We start from the raw sequence: 20,251 nt of genomic DNA, 5'->3' as shown, positions 1-20,251 counted from the left end.
CATAAGTAATTTGAGAAAATATATTATTTTGATGTGAGAAATTAAAATAGAAAAAGAGAACAAGAAATAACTTCAGCATGGCTACTTAAGACTTTAATTAAATAGTTACCAATTCCCACAGTCAAAAAACTGTCGTAATAATTCAATAGGAGGTTGAGCTCCATATTTCTCCAATGCAGGCATATTCATGTCATCTATAAAAATTATACACTTCTTTCCCATAGGTGGTCCAAAAACTCCTTTGCGTCTTTTATCCAGCCTAGCCATAATAATGTTCTAAAATATAAAAAAGAAATAGTAGTATATTTAAAGCCATACTTAACACCAGAAAAAAAAAGAAATTTAACAGTCTAATTATGTAAGGAAATAATGCCAAGCAACACTATGTGCGTGTTTATTCATTTATATTTATTCATTTTAGGGTTATACCAAACTTCATATTCAACATCATTCAAAGAGCATATATTGAAATCCTTCTATGTGCTCAGAATTGTTACATGTTTATATATAACCAATTGTTACACCTATTTATATATTTATATTGTATACACACATATGCACACACACACACAAAATATTTTCTATATTGGATACCCCAACATATCTATTAACTTTAACTTAATATCTAAAAGCACTAATCTAAATTTGTAGTATTTTGAAATTAGGGAATTCTACTGGCTTAAAACAACGAAAATGAGCACCATAGATCAGGAGAGAATGGACAGATATAAATTTAGGAATGGTGATAAAAATGGTGATTAGAAAAGATCTCATGCAGTACTTTCATTTGGCACCTCTGGGGGTAAAGGGTGGGATGCACAGTTTCCTGTCACAGAAGGTCATACAATAAACAGTGTATGGTTTGAAAGATCTTTCACTGACAGAACTTCAGTAGGCAGCAAATACCCCTAGGGGACCATCTAGGAGAGTCTCGAAAGAACAAGCTCGCTCTCTCTCTCTCTCCCCTTGTCTCCTTCTCTCTCTCCTTCCCTCTCTCTCTTCCACCCTCCATCCCTTCTCCTTTACTTCTCCAGTTAAGAAATCAATTGTTGCTTCTTGGGCTTGAAAAAAAAGATGACAAAGCTCAACAATTCAGTATTAATGCAAAAATGTTCTCTTGAACTTTTGTCCTTAAAACCTGATTTTTAAAACTTACTTGTAATGCCAAAAAGAAGTTTTGAAGTTTTATTTAAATTCATAGAGGATTTACACAGCTGCTCATTTAAAATGCAGTTTTAAATGCTAATCAAAAAGATAAAAAAATTAATAATTATAGACCCATGTTTCTGGCTTTTAACTAACCTGAACCTGATTGGCACTGGTCCGTGCGGAGAAATTAACATAAAAAGGAAAGTACAGGTCCTTTTCCAAGTGATTCATCAGCTTATCCTTCACATACACTGATTTTCCTGTACCCGTTGGACCCACAAAAAGTAGCGGCCTTAATGAAACAGTGAACATATCATTCAAAAGGAGAAAAAGTCAGAATACATTTCAATTAGAAGAGGCTGGATTTAGTTGAAAACCTAAATAGTAATCAAATCAACTTCATCCAAAAACTCACATTTCAATTTATCATTGTAATTTCATAAAAGACTGGTGAAAGTAACAATTGGCACACAGTTTTGCTTACTTACTGAAACTTAAATAGTAACAAACTATTATTTGAACAAATGTAACATTGCTATATGCAAAAACACTCATAAAACAAGTAGTAACATGTTTAACTTTTCAGAAAAAAAAAAAAGCCAAAGTTTGTTGCCTCAGAAAAGTGATGTATTTGTACTTTTTAGTTAGAGGTACAGGCAAGAGGGTGCCGTGTGGAATAGACTAATAGGATGATGACAATAAGAGAGATTGAAAGTGTTTTGCAGTTATCTCAATAGCACAAAGCTTTTGTGAGAAACTAAATAACAATGAATGCTAAAGGTAACGGTTATATATGCCCATTAATAGCATTTTTGAATCAAGTCAGTGTTACTAACTGAAAATACTTGTCTAAAAGCAAACTCTAAGGAATTCTCTATTCCAAGGGCTTCAAAAGCAGGGTTTCTCATTTTTGAGTGGTCTGAACTAATTTTAAAGGGAAAAAAAAATCCTAAGAGTTTATGTTCACAGAACCCTGGAGAATCCCAGTTTGAGACATACTGAATTAAAAATTAAATACTGTCACTTTAATTGACAACTTGGCATCACATGCTACATAAAGACAAACACAAAGGCTGGCACTAAAACTGAGCAGCAGTAATCAGGTATAAAGAGTCATCTATATGACCCAAATTATGATAATATTAATTTTTAAAATTATCATTGAAGTAGAAACATAAAATTAATACTATAAATAAAAAAAGATCATTTAGAACTACAGTGATGCCTGAGAATTCATCTACGCTTTCCAATCTGAGTAACACGTTATGGAAATCTATTTATTAAAATAATTTTACTAAATAAACACTGTTCTTAAATTGAGGCCCATGGATCAAACTGAAGAAATTCTTAGACAGTATTGAGAGTTTGTGAACTTAGATGACATAGAGTTTATACCTTTACTTTCACTACACTTAACTAAAATGGAGCAATTTATAATATAGTACCTATGTACTTTATTATCAATAATAATATTGATAATATTTGTCATCAATAGAAATCACACATATTATACTAAACATTACAATTGTTAGAGATATTTCAAAAATATCACTTATGCCCATTGCTTCTTCAAAATTATGATCATCATCAGACTCACAGATGGATCTTATTATTTAATGTGTTAATAAAAAGCACATTATTACTACTATAGCTCAAGTTTTTTCAATATTTAAATAAATATATTTTAATATGTGATTTGCTTTATAATCCTATATTTGTACTTATTCATTTAAAAGCATTATTCTGACAAATGGTTCATGGAACAAGAGTATGTACCCCAGAATTGACAAGTACCTTCCTTGCTTAATGAAGTTTTTAATATTAGCCTCTAAATGCAAAAATGCAACTATGGGTACAAAATAGGGATAAAATAATGTTCCCTCATAAGCTATTTTTCTTTTTTTAAAATTAAACAGGATAAAACTGCCACAAAATTCACTCAGAAACAGGTTCTTCATCAAAAACAAATAAACCATGACATTCATGCATATTATGTGAGCTTGTCCAGTTTAAATAATATTTTTAAAATAATTTTATTTATTTATTTTTTTACTTTTGGCTGCGTTGGGTCTTCATTGCTGCGCGCAGGCTTTCTCTAGGTGCGGCGAGCGGGGGTTACTCTTCGTTGTGGTGCATGGGCTTCTCATTGCCATGGCTTCTCCTGTTGTGGAGCACGGGCTCCAGGCGCGTGGGCTTCAGTAGTTGTGGCCCACAGGCTCAGTAGTTGTGGCTGACGGGCTCTAGAGCACAGGCTCAGTAATTGGGGCACATGGGCTTAGTTGCTCCGTGGCATGTGGGATCTTCCCAGACCAGGGCTCAAACCCATGTCCCCTGCATTGGCAGGCGGATTCTTAACCACTGCGCCACCGGGGAAGCCCCAGTTTAAACAATATTAATGATAAATTATGGCTAGTGTTTCAAAGAAAAATAACTATAAAAGTGTTATTAAGAAAATTGGGGTTTCCCTGGTGGCGCAGCGGTTGAGAGTCCGCCTGCCGATGCAGGGGACACGGGTTCGTGCCCCGGTCTGGGAGGATCCCACGTGCCGCGGAGCGGCTGGGCCCGTGAGCCATGGCCGCTGGGCCTGCGCGTGCGGAGCCTGTGCTCCGCAACGGGAGAGGCCACAGCAGTGAGAGGCCCACGTACCGCAAAAAAAAAAAAAAAAGAAGAAAATTGGTATGGGTATGTCTATGGTACGTGCTAGGCTTTTCATCTTTTTTGATGTGCTCTTCTTACTTAAGTCTGAGTCTTTTATGTTCATCTTAAGTTATGAAGAACTAGCATAGGACAGATCTCAAAAATGCCAAACAGGAAAATGTGTATCATGGTTAGTCTGATCCCTCAGGAGTACAATGAACCTGGAGTAGAATGCATACCTTTTTAACAGTAACACTGTAACTGACATTTAATCTGCTATTACAAATAAAAGAAATAAAAGATGGCTTATGAGGCAACAAAGTATGATGGTAAAGACTTTGAAGTGGGCAATAGGAAACCTGGATTTCAGGTTTACCACTACTAACAGATGTCACTATGGAAATGTCAATTAGTCCCTCAGGGTCCTAGTTATCTGAAAATGGATGACCTCAAAGTTCACTTCAAAAATCCTATGATCCTGGGCTTCCCTGGTGGCACAGTGATTAAGAATCCGCCTGCCAATTCAGGGGACACGGGTTCGAGCCCTGGTCCAGGAAGATCCCACTTGCTGCGGAGCAACTCAGCCCATGCGCCACAACTACTGAGCCTGCTCTCTAGACTCCGCAAGCCACAATGACTGAGCCCGCGTGCCACAACTACTGAAGCCCGTGCGCCTAGAGCCCTTGCTCCGCAGCAAGAGAAACCACTGCAATGAGAAGCCCGCACACCACAACAAAGAGTAGCCCCCACTCACCGCAACTAGAGAAAGCCCGTGTGCAGCAACAAAGACCCTACCTAGTCAAAAATAAATAAATTTATTTTTTAAAGTCCTATGATCCTATTAGAAAGGTACTATAATATTTAAAATGCATGTTTATAATAGTTTCTTACTTTGCATAGGTAATACTCAAATCCATTAGAAATGTATATCTAATTGTATCCATTGTAGGGACTATGATATCTTGAATCTTGACACATTTATCTCCTAAATTAGTACTTTTAATTAATTCATTCCAGTGGATCCAGCGACCTCGGTTTTTCAACTATAAGAGAACATAAATTTTAAAGTATTATAACCATGCACTTGCTATCTAAAAGGCTCTTTTTAGCAGTTATCATATTTGCTTTTAAAAACTTTACAGCCTTTTCCTCCTTTTTATTGTGAAATACGGTGGCTTCTCTTGTTGCGGAGCATGGGCTCTAGGCGCATGGGCTTCAGTAGGTGCAGTGCATGGGCTCAGTAGTTGTGGCTCGTGGGCTCAGCAGTTGTGTCTTGTGGGCTCTAGAATGCAGGCTCAGTAGTTGTGGCACATGGGCTTAGTTCCTCCATGGCATGTGGGATCTTCCCAGACCAGGGATCTAACCCATGTCCCCTACATTGGCAGGTGCATTCTTAACCACTGCGTCACCAGGGAAGTCCTTGTCCTCTTAACACTCTAATCTTTCCAGACTGCCTTCAAGATGTCCTTGTGCATATATCAAGAATTTATCTGAGAGCCACTCTGATGTGGCTGAAGTTACAATTGACAGGACTTTGGCTTAATATTTTCATATTTTAAAGTAAATGGGCAATAATCTAACTAGAAACAAAATATCAAATAAACTCATACTTGTTTCTCTAAAATTATTCTCTTTGGCATATTGATCCAGGCTGATATTCAGCCAGGACATATTGGAATGGCTGGACTGATTGTTACATTATTGAAGTTCTTCTGAACCAGGGGCTAAATAGCTGCTGTCTTGATACCCTAAGTGATCCTGATTAGGGAATCCACCCTCCCCCACACAGATATCTTCCTCTCCAAGTTGTCCTGCCCTTCCCTGGAGATCCTAAGGCCTCTCACCATCAATCAACAAAAGAGTTAGCACCTGGCAAAGAAGGAGGTCTCTTGGACTCCAGTGCTATGGCTGGCATCTAAGAATCTTTAAATATTTTCTGGCAAGTTGTATATGTATATGGTTTGTGTCTGGGTGATGGTAATTTTGCAAGTTTGGGTGAGTGTTTCTTCAGTAATTCATATTCTTAATTTCTTAGGTTTTAGCTTTTATTTTTATCAAAGTTATTTATGCACTATTTTAGAGGCAAAAGTTTACAAGGTTAAGGAAAAACAGCAGTTTCCCACTCTTATTTTCTCCTCTCTAACAGCAACTACCTTTGCCTCTTTAAGCTGGATATTTTGATATTTACCTTCAATTCTTAAAGAATATGCTTGTGTTATCACTTCTTGATTTTTTAGTTTTAGAGATTATTCTATTGACTTCCCACTGTGACTAATGAGGATGAAAATCTCTTTCTGGTCATATTCTTAAAATTCTGTGTTAACATGGTTTTAGGGAAAGATTTCTGCACTGGCAATCAGGAGAGCTGGGTACAAGTCCTGGCTGTGCTAGTCAGTTGTGTTTCTAGGTTTAGGTAAAATAGTAATAAGTCTCTATCCAGATCTTATGGCTCTGTGAAGTAAAATTTGCATGAATCAAATAATTATGCAAATGCTTACTGTTTAAAAGAGTCTTCTTGTGAATTCTTTTTTAAATTGGAGAAAACTTAATTTAAATCTGAAATTATAAAATATTCTCAAAATAAGTTTATCTATACTGTCCACAAGTTATAGGAGGAGAAACTAAAGAGAAGGGACTAAAATGCTAATCACAGGAGTCAAAGTAACTCTAGGATGGGAACCCACTTTTGACTGCTGATCTAAGACTTTGTGTTTTACAGCTTATCATAACAAGCATTTTATATCATACCTCATACATGTAGTCATAGACTAGGCCTTTTTCATCAAAGTGGCATTCCCATTTACCCACAGAGTCAGGTATTGGGTTGCTTTCATCTTTTCCCAATATGACTAATCGTATATAAATGTCAAAAGCAATGCGACCATCTGTATCACAACTTCCTCCAATGGACCAAATCAAAGAAAATATAAAGCAAGCCTGTTGGTTAAAAAGAAAAATTAATTTAAATTTTTTAAAAGAAAATTTTAACAGATTAACTAAAATATAGTAATATTAAGTTCTGATTAATCTACTTGGAAAAGGTCAGATTTACAAATAAAGTAGAATGGAGCACATCTAAGTCACGTAACAAATCATTCCTCTGGCACTATGTATCTAAATTAAAATTCTCATGCCAAATGACCTAGGAATTTCTCTTTTAGGAGTTTATCTTCAAATATATTCCCACTGGACAAAACGATATATGTATAAGAATATTTACTGCAACACTGTTTGTGGTAGCAAAATATCTGAAGCAACCCAAATGTTCTTCAATAGAAGTCAGCTTAATTGGAATATGCGACATACACTGGAATACGTGTAGCTATTAAAAAAAAAAAAAGGTAACCCAATACTGATATGGAAAGATCTCCAAAATATATTGTGAGAAAAGATGCAAATCAGTATGTATAGTATGCTAACATGTATAAAATATGTATACATATAGAAGAGGATATGTATCAAATATCTCTAGCAGGCTACATGAGGCACTGGTAATAGTGGTTGCCTTGAGGGTGGCTGGGGGACTGGTATGGGTGGAAAATTTACTTTTGTCTTTTGAATTTTGCTCTAGGTACATGCCTTATCTAGTTAGAAAAATCTATCAAAAATATTTTAAGAGAAAATTTTCTGTGGCAACAAAGTGAAGGGAAAACCATGGGAGGGAACTGCTATTACCACAGAGTAGAATAGAAGATAGATTGAAAGAGGAGATCGAGGCATTTGAGAATAAGGTGGTGGATAGGAAAGTAGCATAGACCAGGGAAGCGTACAGAACATCTCTTTCCTTTGGCTCCCTGAGAGCCTTATTCTCTGTCATTCTCTGATCTCTAGACATTAACTAACTTGGACCACTGACTCCTTCCTACATATATCCTCTATGAATTCTGCCTGCAATGCTCCACCCAGCTGGTTGGATGCCTGCTCCTAGTCTTTTGTAGCCAGTTTGTTGTAGCCTACACTCTAGCTTAACATTTAGACAAGAAGTCCATATTAGTTTAATATTGTCACCTTATAAAGTGTTTATCAAATTATGATCTTTCATAAGTAATAGGGTGTCTTGATTCATTCTGACATATTTTACTTTCTCTAAATCGTTTTTAAATCAATACCAGGTCAGGGCAACTTTAATGTCTTCAGGTATTCTTTTGGTGCTCACCAAAAAACAGCTCTAGGTCTTGTAATGTCTTTCTCAACACAAGTATCATTTGCCAGAGGCATATTTTATTCCATAATTAAAAAACACAATAAGTATAAAACCAACCATAATCCAAACACGAATGTGCTTGCTGGTAGGATCGTTTTCTACCACGTTACAGAGTAGTACTTCAAAGAGGCGTGTTAGAGATACAACTACATTGCTATCGCTTGTAGGAATCAGTTCCTTCAAAATGAAAAGAATAAGATACTTTACTTTCATCTTATTTATATAATAAAAGAAAATAAACATTTCATTTAAAAAATGTAGTTTTCCTAAGGTCTTTATAAAATTTAAACTTAAGGAATTTAAATTGTAGGCATGATAAAAATCTCTCAGATATTTTAGTCTAGCATATTACATTACACAGTTGTGCAAAACATATTCTTATTCTGAATTCTTTGAGAAATGAAAACTAGTAAGAGAATAAATAATGCTCTAGAGATAGTAGAAATGAAGTTTATAACACCCATTTATTCATCTGTTTATTCAACAAACATTTATCAAAAACACAGTATACCTATATACCAAGGTAGGAGATATGAAAATAAAACACATGATCTCTGAAAAGAAGTGATATTGAAATTAAATAGACTAAAATAATATGGTATAATAATGACATGACAGAGGAAGTCCCAAGGTAGTGGGAGGCTACTAGAATACTTGGGATAAACAATTAGCCCAGACCCAGGTAGGAAGACAAGGAGGGAAATAGGAGAGGAATAATCAAGGAAGATTTCCCAGATGAAGGAATAGCTGAGATGAATTTGGAAGGAAAGTGTGAGTTAACCAGGTGCAGAAGGGAATAATGTCAAGGCAGGGGAAACAACATATATACAGACATGGAGATGTAAGTGGACACAGAGTATTAAAGGGATTCTGTAGGATGTGAAAAGAGGGTGTGAGAGAGGAATGGCAAGAAATAAAACCTGAGAAGCAGACAGGGGTCAGATCCTGAAAGGCTTTATAGGCTATGTTAAGGATGTCATGCTAAGACAAAGAGGGTTCCAATGGAGGGTTTTAAGTAGGGGAGTAAATGGAATGAATTTGTGTTTTGGAATCCTCATTCTGGTAGCAGGATGTAGACTGGACCAGAGTAGCTCCATTGTATTGATTCAGGTAAGAAATGATGAAGGTCAGAACTGAAGCTATTATGACAGGATGAAGGGGGGTGGTCAGAGGAACTGCGATGGAGAGGAGAAGACAGATATGAAAGTTAGCAATGAGGGAAAAATCAATAGATGCTGGGGACTAACTGGCTATGGAAAATATGAAAATGAATTAAGAAAAGAAAATCTATCACTCATTATCAGAAAGATGAAGTTTATTTTGTATTTTTTACAATGTATAGTATTAGCTTTAAAATTTTAAAAACTGAAAAATGATTATTTGTATATTTTTTCTATGAGACATTGTACAGAATCTTCATAAAGTGAAATTGTCTTCTTTTATTTTATGCAGGATATTTTTCCTATCTCCAAAATAGTATTTTAGGATGAAAATCTACTGAACACTCTTTTCCCTTCTCAATTATGTGGTGGTCCCCAAAAAGATATATCCACATCCTAATCCCAGGAAGCCACAAAGGTGATCTTATTTGGAAAAAGGGTTTTTGAAAATGTAATTAAGTTAAAGTCTCAAGATGAGGAGATCATTCTGGATTATCTGGTGGGCCCTAAATTCAAAGTCATAAACCCTTATAAAAGTCACATAGTGGAGAGACACACAGAGTAGAAGGCCATGTGAACATGAAGAAAAAGACTAGAGTTATGCAGGCACAAGTCAAAAAAAGGCTGGAGCCAAAAGAAGCTGGAAGAGATAAGGAAAGAGTCTCCCTTAGTGCTACCAGAGGAAGCACATTCTTGCCAACACCTTGATTTCAGACTTCTGGCCCCAGAACTGTGACGGAATAAATTTCTGTTGCTTTAAGTCACCAAGTGTGTAGTAATTTGTTACAACAGCCCCAGGAAACTAACACAATACTATATGTATATGTGAGTTTTTAAAGGTACATATTTAAAATCCTTTTATTTTTTATTTATTTATTTGGGGGGGAGGCACTTGGCTTGTGGAATCTTAGTTCCCTGACCAGGGACTGAAGCCAGGCCCTGGCAGTGAAAGCGCCAAGTCCTAGCCACTAGACTGCCAGGGAATTCCCTAAAATAATTTTAAAATATGGAATTTTTAAATCTTTAGTCACTATAGTTTTAATCCAAAGAGTATAGCTGGAATAAATTTTACCTCTGGGTTATTCAGATGTAACTTCAGCAATATAAAACCACAGGGTGGTGGGGACTTCTCTGGTGGTGCTGTGGTTAAGAATCCACCTGGCAATGCAGGTGACATGGGTTTGAGCCCTGGTCCAGGAAGATCCCACATGCCGCGGAGCAACTAATCCCATGTGCCACAACTACTGAGCCTGTGCTCTAGAGCCCACAAGCCACAACTACTGAGCCCGTGTGCCACAACTACTGAAGCCCATGTGCCTAGAGCCCTGCTCCACAACAAGAGAAGCCACCACAATGGGAAGCCCATGCACCACAATGAAGAGTAGTCCCCACTCACCGCAACTAGAGAAAGCCCGCAAACAGCAATGAAGACCCAACATAGACAAAAATAAATAACTAAATAAAATAAAATTAAAAAAAGCCAAAGGTGGATATAGCTATAATGGTGCTGTGTAAATCACTTTTAATTCAACTATAAAAGCTAAAGGACAAAAGTATTAAAAACAACTATAATTAATTATGTTAATGGACACATACTATAAATAAATGTTAATTGTGACATCAATAGCCTACAATGTGGAGAAAGGAGGGATAAAAGTGGAGAGTTCTTACATGTAAATGAATTAAGTTGTTATCAGCTTAAAGTACCCTGTTTTAAGATAATATATGTAAGCTCCTTGGTAACAACAAAGAAAATACTTACAGAAGTTACACAAAAGAAAAAGAGAAAGGAATCAAATCCTATCAATAAAAAAAAAACCCAAAAAAACCAAAAACAAAAACACAAAGGAAGACAGCAAGAGAGAAAAGAGGGACAAAAGAACTACAAGATAAACAGAAAATAGTTTTTAAAATAGCAATAGTAAATTCTTTCCTATCAATAGATAGTTTAAATGTAAATAGGTTAAACTCCCCAGTAAAAAGATACAGAGAAGCTGAATAGATAAAAAAAAAACAAAGATCTAACTGTATGGTGTCTATAAGAAACTCACTTTAGATTCAAGGACACACATAGGCTGAATATGAAGGGATGGAAAAAGATATTCCATGCAAATGGTAACCAAAGGAAAGCAGAAATGGCTATACTTAAATAATACTAAGTAGACTTTAAGTCAAAAATTATCTCTAGAGACAAAGAAGGTTATTATTACATAATGATAAAATGATCAATTGAATAGGAAGATAAAGCAACTGTAAATACATATGCACCCAACATCAGAGCACCTAAGTATATAAAACAAATACTAACTGATATGAAAGGAGAGATTGATAGCAATACAATATTAGGAGACTTCAATATCCCATTTTCAATAAGGGATAGAATATCCAGACAGAAAATCAGTAAAGAAACAGTGAACTTGAACAACACCATAGACCAAATATACCTAACAGATATATACACAACTTTTCACCCAAAAGGAGAAGAAAATACATGCTTTTCCAGTGCACAAAGAATATTCTTTAGGATAGACCCCATGTTAGATCACAAAACAAGTCTTAAGAAACTTAAGAAGATTGAAATTATACGAAGTATCTTTTCTGACCACAATGGATTAAAACTAGAAATCAGAAAAAAAAGAGAAAATTCACAAATATGTGGAAACTAAATAACGTACTCTTTTTTTTTTTTTACAACTTTATTGGAGTATAATTGCTTCACAATGGTGTATTAGTTTCTGCTTTAATAACATACTCTTGTACAACCACTGGGTCAAAGAGGAAATCAAAAAATATCCTGAGACAAATGAAAATGGAAACAATATATACCAAAACTTATGAGGTACACCAAAAGCAGTACTAAGAGGAAGTTTATAGCAATGAACACTTTCATTAAAAAAGAAAAAAGATCTCAAATAAGCAACCTAATTTTACACCTCAAAGAACTAGAAAAAGAAGAGCAAACTAATTTCACAGTTGGCAGAAGGAAGGAAATAATAAAGATCAGAGTAGGAATAAATCAAATAGAGACTAAAAAAACAACAGAAAAAAATCAACATAACTAAGTGTTGGTTTCTTAAAAAAATATACTAAATAAAAAAACCCTTAGCTAGACTAACCAAGAAAAAAGCGAGAAGACTCAAATAAATAAAATCAGAAATGAAAGAGGAGACATTGCAATGGATGACTCAGAAAAAAAAGAAATAATAAGGAACTATTATGAACAATTATATGCAAACAAATTGGATAATCTAGAAGAAATGGATAAATTCCTAGAAACATACAACCTACCACAACTGAATAGAGAAGAAACAGAAAGCCTGAATAGACCAATAACAGATAGGGAGATTGAAGTCGTAATCAAATACTTCCCAACAAAAATTCCCAGGGCCAGATGACTTCACAGCTTCACAATTCTACCGAACATTCAAAGAAGAATTAATAAAAATCCTTCTCAGACTCTTCAAAAAATTGAAGTAGAGGGAATACTTCTGAACTCATTCTCTGAAGCCAGCATTACCCTAATATCAAAGCCAGAGAAAGCCAACACAAGAAAAAAACAAAAAAACAAAAAACTATAGGTCAGTATTTCTGATGAATGTAGATGCAAAAATCCCCAACAAAATACTAGCAAACTGAATTCAACAACTCATCAAAAAGAGAATACAACATAACCAAGTGGGATTTATCCCTGGGATCCAAGATTGGTTTAACATATGCAAATCAATCTATGTGATGCAACACATTAACAGAATGAAACATAAAACCACATAATCATCTGAAGAGATTCAGAAAAAAACATTTGACAAAGTTCAATATCCATTCATGATAAAAATCTCTGCAACAAAATAAAGGGCACTTATGAAAATCCCAGAGTTAAAATCATAATTGGGTAAAACTGAAAGCTTTTCCTCTAAGATCTGGTACAAGGCAAGTATGCCCCCTCTCAACACTTTTATTCAATACAGTGCCAGAAGTACTAGCAAGAACAATGAGACAAGAAAAAGAAATAAAAGACATGTAAATCAGAAAAGAAGAAGTAAATTTATCTCTCTTTGCAGATGACATAATCCTATTTGTAGAAACCCTAAAGACTCCACAGAGATGGGAGGGAAGGGGGACACAACATTTTAGAACTAATAAATTCAAGAAAGTTGCAGGATACAAAACCAACTCACAAAAATCAGTTGCATTTCTTTTCATCAACAATGACCCATTTAGAAAGGAAATCAAGAAAACAATCCCATTTATGATAGCATCAAAAAGAATAAAATACTTAAGAATAAATTTAACCAAGGAAATGGAATATCTGTACACTGAAAACTATAAAACAGTAATGAAAGAAAGTGAAGACACAAATAAATGGAAAGATATTCTGTGCTCAAGGACTGGAAGAATGTCCATCCTACCCAAGTGAACTACAGATTCAATGCAATCACTATCAATATTCCAACGACATTTTTTACAAAAATAGAAAAACCAATCTTAAAATTTGTATGGAACCACAAAAGACCTCAAATAGCCAAAGTAATCTTAAGAGAGAAGAGTAAAGTTGGAGACATCACACTTTCTGATTTCAAATTACATTAGCTCTAGTACAAAACAGAATGGTAGAGGCATAAAAACGGACATATAAACCAGTGGAACAGAGTAGAAATAAACCCAACCATATATGGTCAGCTGATCTTTGGCAATGGTGCCAAGAATATACAATGAGGAAAGGATAGTCTCCTTAATAATTGGTGTTGAAAAAACTGGATGTCCACATGTAAATGAATGAAATGGGACACTTACCTTGCACTAGACATAAAAATCAGCTTGAGATGGATTAGACTTAAATGTAAAACCTGAAACCATAAAACTCTTAGAAGAAAACATGGTGAGGGGGTGGGGGGGAAGCTCCTTGACAATGGCTTAGCAATGATTTTTTTGGATATGACATCAAAAGCTCAGGCAAAAATACAAAAATAAACAAGTAGGACTACATCAAACTAATAAGCTTTTTCTGCACAGCAAAGGAAACCATCAAAAAATGAAAAGGCAACCTACTGAATGGGAGAAAAATATCTGCAAATCATATATATAATAAGGAATTAATATCCTAAATATATAAGGAACTCATACAACTCAACAGCAAAAACACGAACAACCCAATTTTTTAAATGGGCATAGGACCTGAATAGACATTTTTTTCTGGAGACTACATACAAATGGCCAACACATATACGAAAAGCCACTCAGCCTCACTAATCGTCAAGGAAATGCAAATCAAAACCACAACGAAATGTCACCTCACACCTGTTAGGATGGGTATTATCAAAAAGATAAAAGATAATAAGTGTTGGTTAGAATGTGGAGAAAAGAGAACCCTCGTGCACTGGTGGTGGGAGTGTAAATTGGTCCAGCCATTATGGAAAACAGTATGGAGGATCCTCAGAAAACTAAAAATAGAACTACCATATGATCCAGCAATGCCTCCTCTAGATACAGCACCCAAAGGAAATGAAATAAGTACCTCAAAGAGATATCTGTGCTCCCAGGTTCATTGAAGCATTATTCACAGTAGCCTAGATATGGAAACACCTAACTGTCCCCTGGTGGATGAATGGATAAAGATATTGTGGTATATATATAATGGAATAATATTCATTCTTAAAAAAGAAAATCCTGCCTTTTTCAACAACATAAACAAAACTTGAGGACTTTATGCTAAGTGAAATAAGCCTGACACAGAAAGGAAAAAACTGCATGATCTCACTTGTATGCAAAATCTAAAAGTTGAACACATAAAAAGAAGCAGAGAGTAAAACAGGTTACCAGTGGTGGGGAGGTGAGAGAAATGGGGAGACACTGGGCAAATAGTACAAAGTTACATCTATGCCAGATGAATAAGTCTAGAGACCTAATGTACAACATGATGACTTTAGTTAATAATGCTGATACAATAGGTATCAGTACTGGAAATTTGCTAAGAGAGTAGATTTCAGGTGCTCTCATCACACACACACAAAAGTGTGTTAACTATTTGAGGAGATATGTTAATTAACTTGACTGTGGTAATCATTTCACTACATATATGTATATCAAATCAACATGTACACTTTAGGTATTATAACTTTTATTTTTAAAATTAAAAAATTAAATGCATGCACACACACACACACACACACACACACACACCCCAAGTAGATGTATAACTAGGGAAATGTAGATAAGATCAATAGATATTATCAATGTCAATATCCTTGTCGTGATATTATAATACAGTCTTGCAAAATGTTACCATGGGGGGACATTAGGTGAAGTGTATGTGGGATCTCTCTGTATTATTTCTTACAACTGCATGTGAATCATCGATTGTCATAATAAATATTTCAACTTTTTAAAAAAGTGGATACTACATGTCTAAAGAGAAACTGATTTTAGTTATTTACCCTACCATTCTGACTTTAGACTTAGTCAAACTGAATGGAAAGTAAAGAAATTTGAGTGTATAAGAGAATTATAGTGTTACCTTGCATTTTTTCTTACGAAGACTTAAAGTGGGCTGTATTAACCAGTCAAAAAGTCCTCTCAGAAGAGCTTGATGATCTGGTTCCTGTAGAGGTCCTTTCAGTGAATTCAACCAAGAAGACACAAGTGGTTCCCATCCCAACTGTGAGGGCTCCAAATAAATCATGCCACAGCGGCTTACAGTGGCAGGCTACAGAAAAAAGACAAGTTTTCCTTTTCTAATCTGGTAGTTATTAACTAATTCTTTGCATGACTTATAAGGTCCTTCATGATCTGGCTCCTATCTTCCTCTACAGCATTCACATACACTAGATGAAACCATTTGCAGTTACAGTTCCCCAGATATGGTATAGCTCCATGTCTCTATAAGTTTTCTTGTCATGATTTGGAATGCCCGGCCCCAACCAGTCTCTGTGGAGAAGTCTTACCCCTCAAAACCAGATCAAACACTCAAACATTTTCCATTGTCGCCCTCCTCTACCCATTCCTCTCTTGGGTGCTCACCCCCTCCATATTCTTAGAGCACTTAACATGTAGCTCTGTACTGGGATATATATATATTTATTAGCATGGTTCTCATCCTCCCTAAACGAGCATACACTGTGTCTTATTCATCTTTGTATTCCTTGTGCCTAACTCGCTTTCTGACACATAATAAAAAGTACTTATTGACAAAATGAACAAATGAATAAATGAACAAACAAAAACTACTGTTATATTAAATTATGAACTTACTGAGGCCTGGGAAAGGTCCATTGCTTCAAAGATGAGACTCATTTGAGGGGACATTTGAATGATTTCTCCACTCATAAGGCAGAGCTGAAGGCAATAATTTTTCAAATGTTTATTTTTAAAAAATCTCAAACTTCTCAGGTAAAAATTTATTCTATTTATTAAAGTATCTCCTATGATATAATAGAATACGTATTAGAATGGAAGCCAGAAAAATCTTAATTCTAGGTCTAGTTCTGTCAACTTACTAGGTAAGCAGATATATAATATCTCTGACTCTCAGTCTCTTCATCTGTAAAAAGGGATAATTTTCCTCTCATAGAATTAAGGGAGAGGGGAACTACATGATATATTGAAAAAAATATAAAATCCTATACAAACGTCAGCTTTTGTTATTAAAAAATTACATGAAATGCTCCTGATTTTATAAAGTTGTCATAAGAACTTTTTTTATTAATAAAAAAAGAGAAATAGAAAAAATAGAGAATACTATGAACACTCACATACCCATCTCGTAGATTTAACCTATGTTAACATTTTGCCATATTTACTTAGTCTTTTTTAAAAGTATTTTAAAGATCATTACAAACATCATGGCATTTCACATCCAAATATGTCAATATCCATCTTTAAAAATAAGGACTTTTCTATATAACCACAAGAACATTAGCCATCTAACAAAATTACCAATAATTCCTTAATATCATCTAATACTCAGCCAATACTCAAATATTCTCAGTTGTACAAGAAATGTCTTTTCAACTGATTGATTCAAACCAAAATTCAATCAAGGACTATGCACTGGGCTTGCCACGTCCTCTTGGTCTCTCGTAATCTAAAACATTCCTCTTTTTTTTTTTTTTTTGTGGTACGCGGGCCTCTCACTGTTGTGGCCTCTCCCATTGCAGAGCACAGGCTCTGGACGCGCAGGCTCAGCGGCCATGGCTCACGGGCCCAGCCACTCCGCGGCATGTGGGATCTTCCCGGACCGGGGCACGAACCCGTGTCCCCTGCATCAGCAGGTAGACTCTCAACCACTGCGCCACCAGGGAAGCCCTAAAACATTCCTCTTTAATCAAATGTGTGAAAAACTGAATTTATCAACTGTGTCCTTTCTGCCAAATTCCTATCTTGTCCATTATTATTAAAGCCATTGTATCTTCTCAATCTCCTTGGCTTCCACCTTTGGAATTATCATTAACTTTTAATAATGTTGGCACTAATTATAAACTGTTGATACCCCAAATTAATTGCATTATTAAGTCTTTAAAATTCTTCCACTACATTTATTTTTCAGTGCTTCATCTCTGATTCATCACTCTAATCCCAATTTTGCCCCTATCTAGTTCATCAACAATGCAGCATTTAACATTTCTGGATCTGTTTCTTATCTGTAAAATGAATGAACGGTCTAGTGCTGGATTGTCCAATAAGACAGTCAGTAATCATATGTGGCTATTTATATTTCATTTTAATTAGATAAAATTTACAATTCAGTTCTTCTATTGCACTTAGCCACATTTTAAATGCTCAATAGCTGCATGTGACTAGTAGCTACCTTATTGGACAGTGCAGATATGTCCATCGCTACAGAAAGTTCTATTGGACAGTGCTTGTCTAGAATACTTTTAAGTTTCTACCAGGCTGTTTCAGCAAACATTCTCCTTCTTGCTACAAATTTGAGAGGGGGAGTCAACATTCTTCTCGCTCCCCCATGCTATTTCCTAACTACTTCTATTCCATCCTCTATTACAGCTCTTGCTCCTTTGACAACCACTGCTTGGCTAAAGCCTTTGGCAGCTGGCTCAGTCTCTTTCTCTCTACTATAACTCTGGCCTGATCCAATGTTCATAAGGGGAAATATCTCATTACAGCACCCCCGCCCCCCACCTCCGGTATTTAACTACCTTGTCTTCAACCCTACTCCACTCCAGCCATCCGCCTTATATACCTGGGACCTTCTCTCCTGGAACACTACACAGTTCTGAGCATTCAAGTCTCTGCTCCATCCAGCTCTCTCACTCATTGACTCCTCCCATATTTGCTCTTCATTTTCATACAGATTTTCATATCCCTGTTGTTTTTACTTCTTTCTTTAGGTAGTTTCTGTTCTGTGGTCCAGCACTTCTATCGTTCTCATGCCAATATCTTTAAAGTCTTTCTGTATTTCCAGTCTGGCAACATTATCTACACCCAACATCCAAGGTGCTTAAATTGGTAGAGAAAATCTCACAAAGGCAGACCTTGGCACTATAGTTTATAACTCATGGTCTTCAACTCCATCAGTTTCTCCATAACACTCAGATATGCTTCTATGTTTTCCTAGGCAGCTGTCTTTCCCATTTTCCATGATGGCTAATTTAAATCTTCCCCTTTCTCCTTGAGTATACAAAGAACCAGGGCGTGCCACTGCACACAGAAAAAATAAATCATCAAAAGGATTTGCCTTCAAATTTCCACTATCAAAGCCATACATTCATCTTTCCTGCTCTCCTTGCATCCAATATGAAACAATCCTTCCATTTGGCTCTGAATCCTTAGACTTGACTGGACTGATTAACCCCTCTCTTCTGAATCATCACTATTTCTCCTCTGTTTACTTTCCCCTTTAGTTCAATCAATATGACTGACTGAATGAATGAAAGAAAGAATATGAACAAATGACTAACCACCTATGATAAAGTACTGGAGTAAATGTTTGAATGCTAATTAAATTAGTTTGCTTATTTAGTATTATAATTATTTCATAAAAGCAAAAAAATAAATTGATATACTAACACAGTAGAATACTAATACAGACACAAAAAGAATAATAAATAAATAAACAAAATGGATCTACAATATAAATATCACAGATCACTATACTGACCAAATGAAAGAAAACACTAAAGAGTATGATTCTATTTATATGAAGTTCAAGAACTGGCAAAACTAGTTTATCACAGTAGAAGTCAGAATAGTGATTGCCCCTTGGGGAGGGTATACTGATTGGGTAGGGACATGAGTAAACTTTGTAGGGTGCAATAAATTTTATGCACTTTTATTTAGGTGATGGTTATGTGAGTGTACACATATGTAAAAAAATCTTAGAATCTAAACTTAAAGTTAGTGCACATTTTATACTTAGGTTATCTCTCAATTAAAATAAGTACTAGAAGACTTCCATTTTCTCTTTTTTTTTATATCTCATAGGTTTAAGGTAATGTACCACATATAAGCACTGAAGCAACTGATGTTTTCAAAAAAGAATGAGGGCTTTTTATTTTCTTCTAAAATATTAAAGTTCTATAAGAAACCTTAACACTGTAGTTGCTTAACTTATTGCCACCCATTACATTACTATGCCTTCCTGCTAATACAGTAATTTTAATATACTTGCATTCTAATTAAAAAATTAAGCAAAGAATTTACTACATCATAGTTTTCATTGAAAAGATAATTTATAAACTTATTCAATTTGCTGCATCCCTTATTTTAAATATACAGTCTGAGATGATTAGTTGTTGAACACATAACATTGTTTAAGCCTATCTGCATCTGCTTTGCTTTTTTTAATTGTGGTAAAAAAAAAAGCATCAAATTACCATATTAACCATTTTTAACTTTACAGTTCAGAAGTGTTAAGTATATTCATATTGTGCATTTGTTTTGCTTTTAATCATGATGATTTACCTTTTTATTATCATCCAATACTGTGTTCATGCTCTCTATCCACAAAGTGTCAATGGGACCATCAAATACAACCCATTTCCGGTCAGGTGTTTCTGATAAGGCAAATTCTCTAAAAGTGTTAGCCACAATACCATCAGTCCACTGAGGAGGAAAAAAGGAAGAGTTGGAAAGTGTCCTTAAAAAATTA

The 20,251-nt window shown here is 35.3% G+C and overlaps 1 protein-coding gene across 2 annotated transcripts in view; it reads right to left on the bottom strand.

Annotated features, from left to right (window-relative positions):
• The window catches only part of DNAH12 (dynein axonemal heavy chain 12), a 213,395-nt gene that overhangs the window by 82,764 nt on the left and 110,380 nt on the right, over window positions 1-20,251 (bottom strand). The window contains exons 32-39 of one of the 2 annotated variants that reach the window (XM_081247431.1): window positions 20,065-20,205; window positions 16,396-16,479; window positions 15,662-15,850; window positions 8,048-8,167; window positions 6,535-6,723; window positions 4,678-4,829; window positions 1,303-1,441; window positions 110-276 (exon numbers count right to left, since the gene is read on the bottom strand). In XM_081247431.1, coding sequence (XP_081103557.1) covers window positions 110-276; window positions 1,303-1,441; window positions 4,678-4,829; window positions 6,535-6,723; window positions 8,048-8,167; window positions 15,662-15,850; window positions 16,396-16,479; window positions 20,065-20,205 — 1,181 coding nt within the window. The remainder of the gene's footprint in view (window positions 1-109; window positions 277-1,302; window positions 1,442-4,677; window positions 4,830-6,534; window positions 6,724-8,047; window positions 8,168-15,661; window positions 15,851-16,395; window positions 16,480-20,064; window positions 20,206-20,251) is intronic. The other variant, XM_081247432.1, reaches the window with a different exon arrangement.

The sequence above is a fragment of the Mesoplodon bidens genome (genome assembly GCF_964165515.1).
Source record: "Mesoplodon bidens genome assembly, chromosome: 10".
Taxonomy (NCBI): domain Eukaryota; kingdom Metazoa; phylum Chordata; class Mammalia; order Artiodactyla; family Ziphiidae; genus Mesoplodon; species Mesoplodon bidens.
Note: the sequence above shows the minus strand (reverse complement) of the source record. Positions and strands in the feature narration are given on the sequence as shown.